General features: G+C 36.6%; 1 protein-coding gene across 7 annotated transcripts in view; it reads right to left on the bottom strand.

Annotated features, from left to right (window-relative positions):
* Positions 1–12938, bottom strand: part of FAT1 (FAT atypical cadherin 1) — a 101857-nt gene that overhangs the window by 4211 nt on the left and 84708 nt on the right. For 4 of the 7 annotated variants that reach the window (XM_072334592.1, XM_072334591.1, XM_072334594.1 and 1 more), the window contains 10 exons: positions 12693–12890; positions 7428–8229; positions 6479–6610; positions 6226–6389; positions 5223–5685; positions 4570–4723; positions 4203–4313; positions 3365–3996; positions 2978–3115; positions 1003–1062 (listed from right to left, as the gene is read on the bottom strand). In XM_072334592.1, coding sequence (XP_072190693.1) covers positions 1003–1062; positions 2978–3115; positions 3365–3996; positions 4203–4313; positions 4570–4723; positions 5223–5685; positions 6226–6389; positions 6479–6610; positions 7428–8229; positions 12693–12890 — 2854 coding nt within the window. Of the gene's footprint in view, positions 1–1002; positions 1063–2471; positions 2526–2977; positions 3116–3364; positions 3997–4202; positions 4314–4569; positions 4724–5222; positions 5686–6225; positions 6390–6478; positions 6611–7427; positions 8230–12692; positions 12891–12938 lie in introns of all 7 variants that reach the window. The other 3 variants (XM_072334595.1, XM_072334597.1, XR_011903375.1) reach the window with 2 other exon arrangements.

Genomic DNA, 12938 nt, shown 5'->3' with positions numbered 1-12938 from the left:
GATTAGAAGTCTTTTGCCTACTTTTTCATGTCTCTGCATACACGAGAGAACACATACTTCAAATAACAAGCCAAACAGAATCTTTAGGTATGGTAAATATTTTTATGATCTTAAAATGGCCTTGTTTTCAGCAGGACTTCTAAGGTTTCCTAGTCTATTTTGTTTTTGTTAAGAAATAAGAAACGTGCTGTGGGTATCACTTCAGAAGTAGCCTCTGCAGACTTGCAGTGGAGATCTAAAGGAGCAAGCTATTGAAAATTCTGGTGTTATTCAAGTCTATTGAGTGGTTTAGTGTTTGCATAGGCTCAGTGGCACTTCTATTACTACTGCTATTTCATACAGAGTTTGTTTCTTAAATGTTAGAAAGAAAATGCAATGAAAATAGCTATTTTGCCTCCTTCTAAGATAGAAATGAATATGTGCAAACGAACGTGTGTACATACATATACACACGCAAACCCAGTAAGAACAGGAGGTAAGCAAATACTTAAGCTGGTAGGGATGTGCACGCCTGTACACCTCAATTGCATATTATAAGTCAGTCAGCATTTTTTGCTATAGACAAACTCATCTAAAAAGACCAGGGAGGAGTGTATCAGGCTACTCATGTTCTGCTCTGCTAGAGCCAATAAGGTAGATGGGGAAAGAAATGGTGCTATGGGCTGCTGATTTTTCATCTATTTTGGTGTACATGTCTCTGATGCTGTCTCAGCCTGCCACAAGCTTTACTTTGAATGTTGTCAGACAACAGTAAACACCAATATCTTTTTATGCCAGTCCTTTTTTTTCCCCTAAAGAAACCATACCGAAACATGCCTGCAGGGTAGACACAGCATACACATGAAAACACGAATACACATACCATATAAACATACTCCTTAATAATGCTTATGAAAAAGTGTAAGTAAACAATAGTTTATAACTCTCATCTGCTATATTACTATAAGAAAAACGTGCATTATTCTGCCAAAGCAGTAAATAAATATGAAAACATGTATATACCTTCTTTTTCCACCGAGTCAACAACAGCATTGACAAGGTGTATTACAGTCACTATGGAAGCTTGTAAAAGGTATAAAAGGAGCAAATTAAAACAAACCTATAGTTAGTATCATTTTAAACAGCATACAGGCATATAAAAATACTGTAAAACTGTAGTCCATTACTATTTAAAAAATGAAGATTACTGGTGCAATACATAGATATATACACTCTATCTAGAAAGCAGTTGCATGTAACACACAAAACATCTCTGAACCTGACTTTTGTTCTTTATGAACATAACGAGGTACTTGTTGTTATAAATATTCTTGAAATTCTGCATAAGCACAAAATTGTTTTAATTTTTTGTTTACTGTTTTAATATTTAATCAATATAGTGTTTGTACCACACTTCATCTAGATTGCAATAAAACCAGGCACCCCACAAATGATGATGTGGGGTGAATTCAGGAGTAACTAAGGAATAGGCTTCCTACTCCTGTTTTCTTCCCCTCAACAGAGAGGTAGAATCACTGCAATGAAAGGATAGCAGGAACGACAAAATCAGGTTGATGCTGTTGATGTGGTTTTTAAATAACAAACACAAGTGATTAATTAATCTTTTATAGCTTCCTCTCTCCAACATACTTTTGGAAGGGAGAAAGATTAATAGGGTAGGATGGGGTAAGCACATGCAATTTGTTTGCAAGGCTCAGGGATAAACTAATAAATTCAAAATCTACCAGAAAAGGAGGAAGGAACACTCTCTATGATGCTACAGTTATTTCTCTTAGAATGATGTATAACTGAATAATCAATACATGACAAGAAATACCTGTAGGAATGTATGAAATATATGAGATAAAGGGGAGGGGAGAACATGTACTGCACAACACTTAATACCACAGAAAAAAGTTGAAAGTTGACAATAAGTCTACTGATAAATGATGAGTATTATAAGCATACCATTTTACTTTCACCAATCATTAACGATTTCTATTAAAGAACAAGCCACTCTAACTTGTTAATAAGTGGAATGGTCTTTACTTCTATGCTAAAGAAATTTTAAATTCTTATTACCATACAGAGACAAAAGCAGGAATTGGGATAGAGTCAGAGCACCTGAACTTAGCAAATTAAATTGTGAGACAAGCTTGTTTTTGTCCAATTAGTCTGAAATATTTCTGAATACACAGATGCATTCAGATCAAACTGTAAAAGCATCTGTTGTAACAGGAAAAATAAGACTTCCAATCAATAATAGTAATAAAATGCTTAAATAAGTACACTGATTATATTTTGAGAGACTGGAATTGTGATTAAAAGTTTTATATTTTTATTTTCATATTGGCTTTTTTCAGTGAATGAAGTTTTTAATTAATTCATTTTAATCATGGTGAAAGCCGAGTATACTGCGCTACTGTAATAAAATTCCTTTTTTTTTTTTTTTTTTTTAAAGCTTCCTTCATTACTAAAGTAATCAAACTTACAAGCAATCCCTTAAACTCTGCTCTCACTCAGAACTGATCTGATCCATATGGGAGCTGAGGTCGCAGCAAGAAAAAGAGAAGGAAACACATGAAACTGTAACACCAGAAAGCTTTACTAAAAGCTGAACGTCAAAACTGAAATTATAGTTGCAAAGGCTGTTTTTTAAATTCACTGTATTCTTATATAAGATAATAACCAATTATTAAATTTGAATGTGCTTTTAACACAGTGTTAAATAAAACCTTATGCTGCATTGATATGTTAATATTCCAATACTGGAATGAATATATAGGTAATTTTAAGGTAAATTAATTAACATGAAGTGTAAGATAGGCAAAAAACACTAACAGATTTGAGTATTAAAATAAATACTAATATATATTAAATAGTGTACTTAATATATATTAGATGTATGTAATGCCTATTGATACTAAGAGAGAGATTTAGATGCAGAGACATTATGAATGAACGTAACAGCAGTACAGAATGATTAGAGTTTACATACCATTGTCATCACACGATTCAGACTGGAAGGAGCTAAGAGACTGGACTTCAGACATGCTTTCTCTAGCACTATAAGGATGGGAGCTCTTCTCATCCAGAGGCTTTTTTGAAAGGCAGGGGTCAAGATCTACTACTTTAGCTGGAAGAAAAAGTTTCAAGTGAGGCAATTAACAGACTTGATTAAAAGAGTCAATAGAAATTAAAGCTTTCTAAGATCTACACTTCTAAGAAAACTTAATAGCGTATTAAGCTGGAGCAGACTTAAGAACTAGTAAAATCTTTATACTTTTTCTATCATAGCAGGCACAAAAACTTTAACTCGTAGCAAAACTGTACCATAAACACACACCTTTAAGTAAAAGATAACAAAACTAAGAATGTTTCTTACTGTCATAGTCAAAATCCCAGCTGGGCTTCTGTATCGAATCACTATCTGAAGGAGAGTTGGAGGGAGGTGGAGGTGGCAGGTTTGGTGCTACACTGCAAACAGCTACAGCTTTCCGGTGGCCATGCACAGAATCTGGGTTAAAAGTACTGAATTCTGGGTGCTCAGGGATTGCAGACCCTTCAAAAGAATTCCTGTCAAGATTGTTCCTGGAGTCGCTTGGAATGCTTGGAGTGTATGAAATGGGACGAACAGGAACCTGAGGTGGGATGTCAGAATAGATGTTCTTATTCAATTTTGCATCAAAATAAGGTCGTTGCAAGAATGCTGCTGTAGCTCCCAGCTGCTTGTCTTCAGGTTCTGGTTGGTGTTTCTTCTTTCTACTCATCATTTTGCGGCAAACAACAAAAATTCCAACTAAGAAGAATATTCCAGCTATGAAAACAATAATTCCAATTACTTCAGCTAAACTAATGTTCCACGATGTTGAAACGTATTTGTTAAGAACAATGTCTGTGCAGTGCTTTCCTCCAAATCCATGGCTGCAATTGCAGTGATATGAACCATAAGTATTTTCACAAAGGGCACCATTAAGACATGGGTTTTCTGTGCATTCATCAATATCAGTCAGACACCTACCAGAATCAGAGCAAAGAAACAATGGTTAGCTTACATCAGTAACTAGTGCTGTAGTCTCCTCGTTCAACAATTCTAAATACGTTTAATATGTAATACTGTACAGTACCAGGCATCTTGCTATTCTATCACCATTCCAGATTACCATCAACTTGAGCTGTTTAGTATTGACAAAATTTCCATTACTGAGGAATGCTGTACTCACCTTTCTCCCCGAAAGCCTGCTTCACACTCACAAACAGGTCCATCCAAACTGTCAATGCACTTGCCACTGTTTTTACAAGGATTATCTTTGCAATATGGACCTAGCTGGCACCTAGAAAAGAGGAAAAAAAAATAAAAATCAATAACAGAAAGAGCCACTGTCTTACTGTAAGTTGCGTAAATAGTATTAGATATAGTAGGATTCAAGGCTGCAATATAGAGCTAACATTAACCAACTCCAGTGGATCAGTGGATTTCAAAGTGTGAACTTGAAGTAGAAAAGAGATTTAAAAAACATCAGAGAAGGTGTTACATTTATATTTTGTTCTGTAAGGGGTTCATTTGCACAAAAAGCCATACAAACATACCTTTGGCCTGTGTACTGTCCTCGGCATTGGCAGATGAAATCATCACTGACTGGGATGCAAGTACCTCCATAAAGGCAGGGATTGGAAGCACATGGGTTGACACTTACATCACAGTGAGTTCCCATGAATAAAGGAGCGCACTTGCAGTAGTAACCTGAAATCAAATACATTCTTTTTGAAAGGTGCACTTGGCTTTACTGAATTCAAGACAAAATCTGCCCTGCCCACCTACCTGTTCAAAGGAAAGGAGGATAGAAATATTCTATTTAAAAATCAAGGCAAGTACGTCTAATGGAAATGTTTTCTGGCATGTGGCTGAAGCTTAACTGTCACTTTTCTCTCAGAAATTATGAGAAACTATGATAATATTTTCAGAAATTGTAAAGCTCTAAAGTAGGCATTTAGAGAACAGACCTCAGTGTTTATTGACAGTGAAGATGAATTGTCCTTGAATTGTTTGATGGCTTTTGCCTACTTCTTATTCCAAGGAACTGAGTGTCTAGAACACAGGCAGACACAGCCTTCCCCCCTTTTTAATTTACAACCAGCCTTCTAGAACCCTCTGGAAAAGCAAAAGATACTTACTAAATTGTTTTGGCCTTCCAAGGCAGGTAAGCGGAGAAGCAGTTTTGAGAACTAACAGAACAGCTTACCTCCATTTGACAGGGCGTTGCAGATGCCACCATTCTGACATGGGTTGCTTGAACAACCTTCTGTGGTAGTAAGTGAGCACCCAGGAGTCACATCGACAGATTCTTCCATGTGTGCATAATTTCTTGGCTTGCTGTTTAAGGGGAGCTCTTGTCCATTGAGCACAATAGAATCCATGCAGCCTCTGAAACCACTGCTAACCTGAGGACTCCTTCCATGTCTTGCACCCTGCTGCCGAATATGACCACCAAAAAACACATGATTATCTAGGTTTAGTGTCCTGAGTGTACCAGGAGCAGTACCAGATGCAGTATGCACCCTGTCCAGAACAAGTCGTGCATAATTTCCATCTACTTCAAGAGATACTGAATGCCACTGGCCATCATTAATCTGAATGCTCTGAACGGAGACAATGCCAGGTCCACTGCCACAATCAAATTTATATTGCAGCCTTCCATGATGAATCTATAGAAGAAAGACACATTATCAACAAATGGAGCACAGGCAGATAATCACCGCAAAAAAGCAGAAGTTGAAAATATTGGTGCCTCTTACAAGTTTATGTTTGTTACAGAGACAAGCTGGTGGTGGTGTCCATAAAGGACAATTTACTGTCATTGTATTCTAAACATTCACAGTGATTGTGATTCACTTTAGATAACCCTTTTAATTAAAATGCATATAGTACTTTCTTTTTTTTCCTACAGTAAAGAACTCACAGACTGTTGTCAAAAGATTGCAGTATCTTGTGTTTTAAGTGATTAATGTCTCACGTTTTAAAAGCTTTTTCTGTATGGACTTTCAGCATATTACAAGAAAATAAATTTAAAACTAGATCCTTTTTTCTCATTTTTTCAAACATTGAAGAAAATAGATTCTTTCTGCATATTAAAAGATTCTTTAAACTCTGGCCACCAGGATGTATTAAAAAAAACTATATTCAGTGCAACTCTGCTATAACAACTCTACAGAAATATCAGTATGAATAAAGGAGGAGATATGTACCTCTAAGATACTGTAGTCTGTTCCTCGAGCATACATTACAACTGCATGAGTAGAGTAAGTTCTAAGCCTCATTGTCAACTTCATTTCCTCTTTGTTCTCACTTTCCATGAGGCGGTATTTCACATAACTGTTCCCACTGAATGTCACAGCAGAGCCCGCTGATGCTGAGGGATACAGAAAAATATGACACGTTAACTCAGAACTGGAAAATAGTATGGTTCTACATAGAATTTTTTTAAAGCAAATTTCTTACCAGGACACTGTCCATTTTTGCTGTCATGGCAAACACAGGTGTATTTTCCCTCCTTTGGATCTCCTAAACATTCAGTACCTTCAGGGCATGGGTTTCCTTCACACACACTATTCACCACAGGACATTTCCCTTCTGCAAAATGAAATAAATATATTATTTCTCTTCTGTTGGTGGTAGTAGTATTTTGTGAAGAAGGACATTGTGAACAGGAGCTGATAGCAACCCAAATGGTACTCCCCAATATCAACAAGGAAGTGAATAATAGTTATGAGACATGATTGACAAACACAGACTAGGCAAATAGTGTGTAAAATGGCTGATGTTCATAGTTATCTCAATTAAACTGATAAAATTTGGAAAATCATGCTGTGGGTTTACTCCTACAGTCATATGTCATAAAAAAACCCGCAAGTACATAGATAGACATAAGCAGAGGAGAAGAGTGTGTATTTGAGACAGAAATGGAATGGGCTTAAAGTATTTACTTTAGATGCAAGTTCAGCCAGCAGTGCTAATCGATGATTTTAAAAAGCCACCTCATTTTCCTAAGAGCCATAGACAAATTCATCATTTGTTATAAATCCGTATGCTTTTATCTATTTCAGTGCATATTAATTTCCTGGTTCAAGCAGTCACTCACAGCTAAGTTTTGAAGCTGTATGAGATATTTCTCTTAGCAGAAACCCAGCAATATCCAAGTACTTTGTAGTAACTTATTTCTGTGCATACAAGACTGAATAGCTATTATTCACACAATCTAGAAGAAGCAACAAAGAAATTCCTTTATAAAATGGATAATGAAGCTATAAGTATAAAAAAAATGCCCTCCCATAAGCTTATAAAGTCTCATTATCTCATTTTAAGAGAAGAATTACTCATTATTTTAAATAAAATTTGGTGAATGTTGCAGTGCAGGTTACACGACAGTTTTCCTTTCTGCTTTTCTTACCTTTACAAAGACAAACTGCTGCTCTGTGATGACGGGGAGTGACAAAACTCAGCCTGGCCGTGCTGTGAGTTGACATGATATTCTCATCCAGAGTTACTTTTTCTTCACAAAATTTCAAAGGACAGTCTAGGCCTGCACAAAGCTTATGGAAAACATCAATTATCCGAACACCGAGAATCTCCTCTAAGTCAGGCACAGAAGAGTTTATTTTGTGGAGCAAAATTCTCATTGGATGCTGAGAGCTGACAGATTTTTCAATATTCAAGAGGACATCCAGGTTTGAAGGAGGATCAGAAGGCTGCAAACTAACAATCTGGATGTCGTTTCTCCTCACACCTAAGATGTTTCTTAAAGCTCTCTGGAAATTGCGCCAGTAATCACCAATGAATTCTTCAGGAGCAAGGTTTGCAAAGCGTATTGTAATGCTGTGATTTAGTAAATCTTGTGTGATTTGTTTGATGTGCACAGTAATATCAGCTGCAGTTGTAAATTTTCCATCTGTAACAGTGACATTCAGGAGGTATTGTCCCACATCTAACCTTTTATGTGCTATTAGTTTGCCTCCAGTACTGGAAACAGAGAACATGGATTCCATTTTGGGGTCCAGGTTATAAGTCAAAGTATCATAAACATCTTGGTCAGTTGCATGAATTTTTCCAATGACACCACCTGAATATTCTTCGCCAAAGGCTGTAATAAAGATTTCCAGAGGCAGAATTGCTGGAGGATAAATGCTTTCTTCAATAACTCTAATATCAACATATGTCAGAGATGACAACGGTGGCTTTCCATTATCTGTGACCTAGTAGAAGACAAGGGTATAATTAGATTTTTTTGCTTTAACTCATCAGATTCTGTTGCAGGTGTAGTGCTCCTTATTGCAGTATCGCTGTATTTTTCTACAAACACACACACAAACATACAAAGGTTCTTATGGGTAAATGATTTTAAATAATTGCAAATTTAGGTTTATGAGAAGTTAATTCTGAAAATTTAGAAAAGTTATTTCAAATGCACACACACAGACATGTTTTCACTTCTTCCAAGATTAAAAGGATATAGTGTTCTTAATACCTCCACATGCAAGAAAGCCTACTAGCACTCATAGCAAATGCAGAGGAAATGCACAGTAGCTGATTTCAGACAGCAGATGGTGCCCAAAGATTTTTTAGTACAAGCATGGAAACAAATTACAAACTCAAAATGACTCATGGATTCCAAATTTCTAACAAGTTTCACCACTTATTAGGAGACGGGACTTGAAGGCAATCTAAATACAGTATACCAAACAGAACTGCAAAAGAAAAACAATGCATGTAGAAAGTTACAATTAATTATGTTGTCTTTCATGATTGGTAATCATGGAGAGGAAAAAAACAACCCGTGATGGTGTTTGCTTCAGACAATTATAGTAATTAACAGAATCAGCCTAGCTCAATTTTAAAGTCTTTTAAACATCATGTCCCCTATCTTCCATCTTTTTTAACAACAGCACACACGGGCACTGGATGATGAGAGAACAGAAAAAAAATTATTATAAGAATAATAAAGAGTATTCCTTTGGGTTTACTTTTTTCTTTTTACATTTCTCAGTTCTTGTTTCTCCTCTAGCTTTTTCCCAGTGCTCTTTCCCAGTTACTGAAAGTGAGACTAAACAGGCAAAGAAGACATAGATATGATGTGAAGGAACAGAGAGGATATGTGGGCTCAGAGAATATAAGATATCCTCCACTGTTCAAAAGATGTTGCAATAATTATACCATGAATACAGGTTGGTGGTACACACTGCACATCCAAGCAGAGGACTTGCTTTTGATTTTTCAGACAAATTTAAGCAAAAGAAAATAACTCCAGAACACAAGATTGTCTGAATTTGTGTACAAGTAAAAAGTCTAGGTATGTCTCACAGAACTAAATACTTCTAACAGTAAATCCAAAAGGCACAGCCAGAAGCCTGACCTCTAGTTACCCAAGCACAAATAAGGAGAGAGACAGAGAGACTGAGCAAGCTTATGTTGGCAAAGTTTTGTTTTGCCTAGATTTCTGCCTGGAAACAAGACAAGGCAGGCAGTTTATCCACAGCACAAAAGCCCAAGAGAAAACACAAAAATACTTGAAACAAACAAGCAAGCAATATTATAACAAATGGACAACAAATAGGAAAGAAGATCCCCAGGAGAAACTATCTTTCAATAGCACAGATACTTAAAAATCTGCTTTAGTTTTGAACTAAAGACTTAAGGAGCACACTACAAAAGACCGTCCATGACTCATAGCTGAAGATTTCACACACTAATGCTATGAGACATTTGTTAATGGATAGTCTATTTCCTTTGGAAAAAAAAGAAAGCAGATCTGAGTGGCATGTACATGTTGGGAAAAAAAAGGCTCATGTGAAAGTTTTATTAGTGGTGGTGGTTTCTATGTGTGTATGGCAGGGGGAGGGTTTCCTGAGTTCAACTAAACCTGTAACATAAGAACAGCTCTGCCTCAGCAATCCATTCAGAAAGAAATAAAAGCTGTGAGTACAGAAAAGCAGGGCCAGTGAAGATCAGCTAAAAAACAAAACCACGCTACAACAGATCATGCACAGCTATTAACCTAGGAACTGCAAGAAGAAAGTACAGAAATCAGAGACGTGAGAAAATGCTTTTTTTTTTTTTTTTTTTTTTTTTCTGAATTCTTTTAAGTGAAAAGGGAAATAATATTTTTCCCAGAAAGTCATGTATCTATTTTTATGTGTATCATTGAAATTAAAGGCTTGTGATATGGAAATGGTAGTTTTAGTCTTAGATGCTTTCATGCCTGTGTATGGTGACTCACTAAAGAAAAGGTAATTGCTAATTATAGCACTATGTCAATTTAAAAAAAAAAGATCATAACAAGTGATGATAAATGGCAACTAAAAGACAGCGATGTATTTCCAGAATCGATGCAAAAAACTTCTAAATCAAAGCATGAGACAGGTAGAAAATACTGAGATTGGGCAATACAGAACAACAACAAAAAAACATAATGTTAGCGCAGTCTAACACTGATGTTTAAACTCTAAAGTGTTTGTTCTAAATGAGCATTTCGCTTTAAGATGCTTGTTTAGTTACTGAGTGTGATTAAAATTCTCCCTTTATTCATTCTCTAGAAAAGATCACACTGATCACGTGCTGTGCTAAAGATAAGACAGCTGAAGTACTGACAGGCTGCTTAAAGGCATTCTACAGACTAGGTAGCTTGGAAATGAAAAGAACTGCATGAATCCATCAAGAGAAAGGTGTTAGACTGATCTCTTGTATTTAACAATAGGCAGACACATTAGGGAGAGCCAAATGTGCAGCTAAAATCATGGAGTGGGATTAAGACAGTCTAACAATCCACACAGCAGTCAAAACTGAAGGCATGTGCATTAACAGGAATGTGCTTTAGAAGCAAATTACATATAAATCACAGAATCACCAAAATTGGAAATGACCTCTAGGATCATCACGTCCAATTGGCCACACATTGCCAATATTTCCCACTAAACCATGTCCCTCAGTACATCTAAATATTTCTTGAACACCTCCTCAACCACCTCCCTGGGCAGCCTGTTCCAGCATCTGACTACTCTCTCCTTTGGAGAAATTTTTCTTCATGTCCTAAATCAGTTACCACTTAGAGAAACATATAAAATACAACATACAAATCTTGTATTATACTATTAGCACACACAGGAAAAATACTACTTGATATTCTGTTCCCTAAACAAAAAACATGACTTTGGGAAGACAGTACAGAATTTGGAAAGCACATTATGTAAGCGTGACAAAGCTCACCTCTACTTCTGCTTTGGACACACGCAACCTAAGAAGGCCAACAGACACTTCACTAGAAGACTAATCTGTCTCACCAGATCATTAGCAGATCATTACTGAGAAGCAAATAACTGACAGCAGGATGATTTATGTCCCTGACCCCTTTTTAATCTATATTCTTCAATCCTAAACTAAACTTAAACAGAGCCTTTACCTATGCTGCTTCTTATACTGGTGTCTCCTAATACCATGTTTCAGTGACTCAAGAAACAAATCACAGTACCTGTGGGATTTTTTTTTTCCTTCCCCTAAGAGGTCAACTTTGTATAAATACACTAAAATTATTACCCCACTGTGGACAAAATTTACTACACCCTGGAGCAAACAGTACTGCTGTATAATTCTGCGCATTTACTCAGAAATTATGTGCAATATTACATATGAGAATAACAGAGATTTAAAGGCCATATAAACTCACGTAAAAATAAAGGTGATAACTTTTGTTAAAATATACCTGTGGTTTACAAATGAAGGCCAACTATTTTTAGCCTACCAATTTTAAGCCCTGCGGTCACAGTTCCTTAATTTATAACTGAACAAAAAAGGACTGGATAAGATTTTAAAAAATAGCTTGATTGTTTTTCTAATGTTAAGGTGCAAAAAGTATTTTAGAGAACTTATCCATACACTCCCTTACTGTAATTCTGATTTTCAGTCATAGCCTTGTCCTTCTGCACAACTGCTGCCAAGTGTACGCAGACATAGTACATCCTAGCCTCCTAGGGTCATTTTTGAATTCTTTGCCACAGCAAAATCCTGCGACCTGCAAGTACAGTGCTACTGCTTATGGGAATTGGTCAGTGAGGTTCAGTGCTATGTGAAAGGTCCACTGACTTGGTTTTCCAAACTTAAAAAAAATAATAATCACATGCTTTCAATTGCCCTCGAAAAAAGAATGTAGTGCTATAGAAAAATGTCAGTGCTGCCACAACATGAACTTTTTAAAATCCCCGAATCCCCGTTGCCATTGTATCAATGTATTCCAGCTCACAGCTTCAAGCATCAAAGCAGTAGCGGTCAGGAGTTTGCAGTGAGCAGGAGGTAGTTCAAGAGACCACTATCCTGCTGGCTTTTCCAGATAAATGCCACAGTGCAGCAAAATGTGTAGGCTAAAATATGTGCCTCATGTGAAAGGTCTTATCAAAAGCACTCACCCTGTCAACATATCACTGGCACCATACAGCAACAGTGAGTTCACCCCACTATTACATTTGCAGTACAATTCCACTTAAATCAGCAGACTGTCTCTGAAGATGCCACTGCAAGGGACATGGCTCAAATAACTACTTAGCAGGTCAAGATCTTGTAACAGAGAGGGAAATAATCTTCCAAGTAACAGGAAAAGGTGGTGGTTTGCGTACAAGTGGAGAAAGTTCAATCCTTAAACTAGAAAGCAGCTAAAAGCTTCGTATCCTACCTTAATATGTAGTAAATAGTGATCCCTCACTTTGCGATTCAGAGCAGCAGTTGTTGTCAGTACTCCTTGATGGTTAACCTGGAAAGTGTTCTCTTCATTTCCACTCAGGATGGTGAAAAGAAAAGGAGGACCGTTGTGAGAAGAATCCTTGTCTGTCACCACCAGCTGAAGCACACTAAATCCAATGGGTTTATTTTCCTATAAATGCATAATACAATCACATTAGTTTTGTTGCACTTGGACATA

Source organism: Excalfactoria chinensis, chromosome 4 (genome assembly GCF_039878825.1).
Source record: "Excalfactoria chinensis isolate bCotChi1 chromosome 4, bCotChi1.hap2, whole genome shotgun sequence".
Lineage (NCBI taxonomy): Eukaryota > Metazoa > Chordata > Aves > Galliformes > Phasianidae > Excalfactoria > Excalfactoria chinensis.
This window is presented reverse-complemented; position numbering and strand designations above follow the sequence as displayed.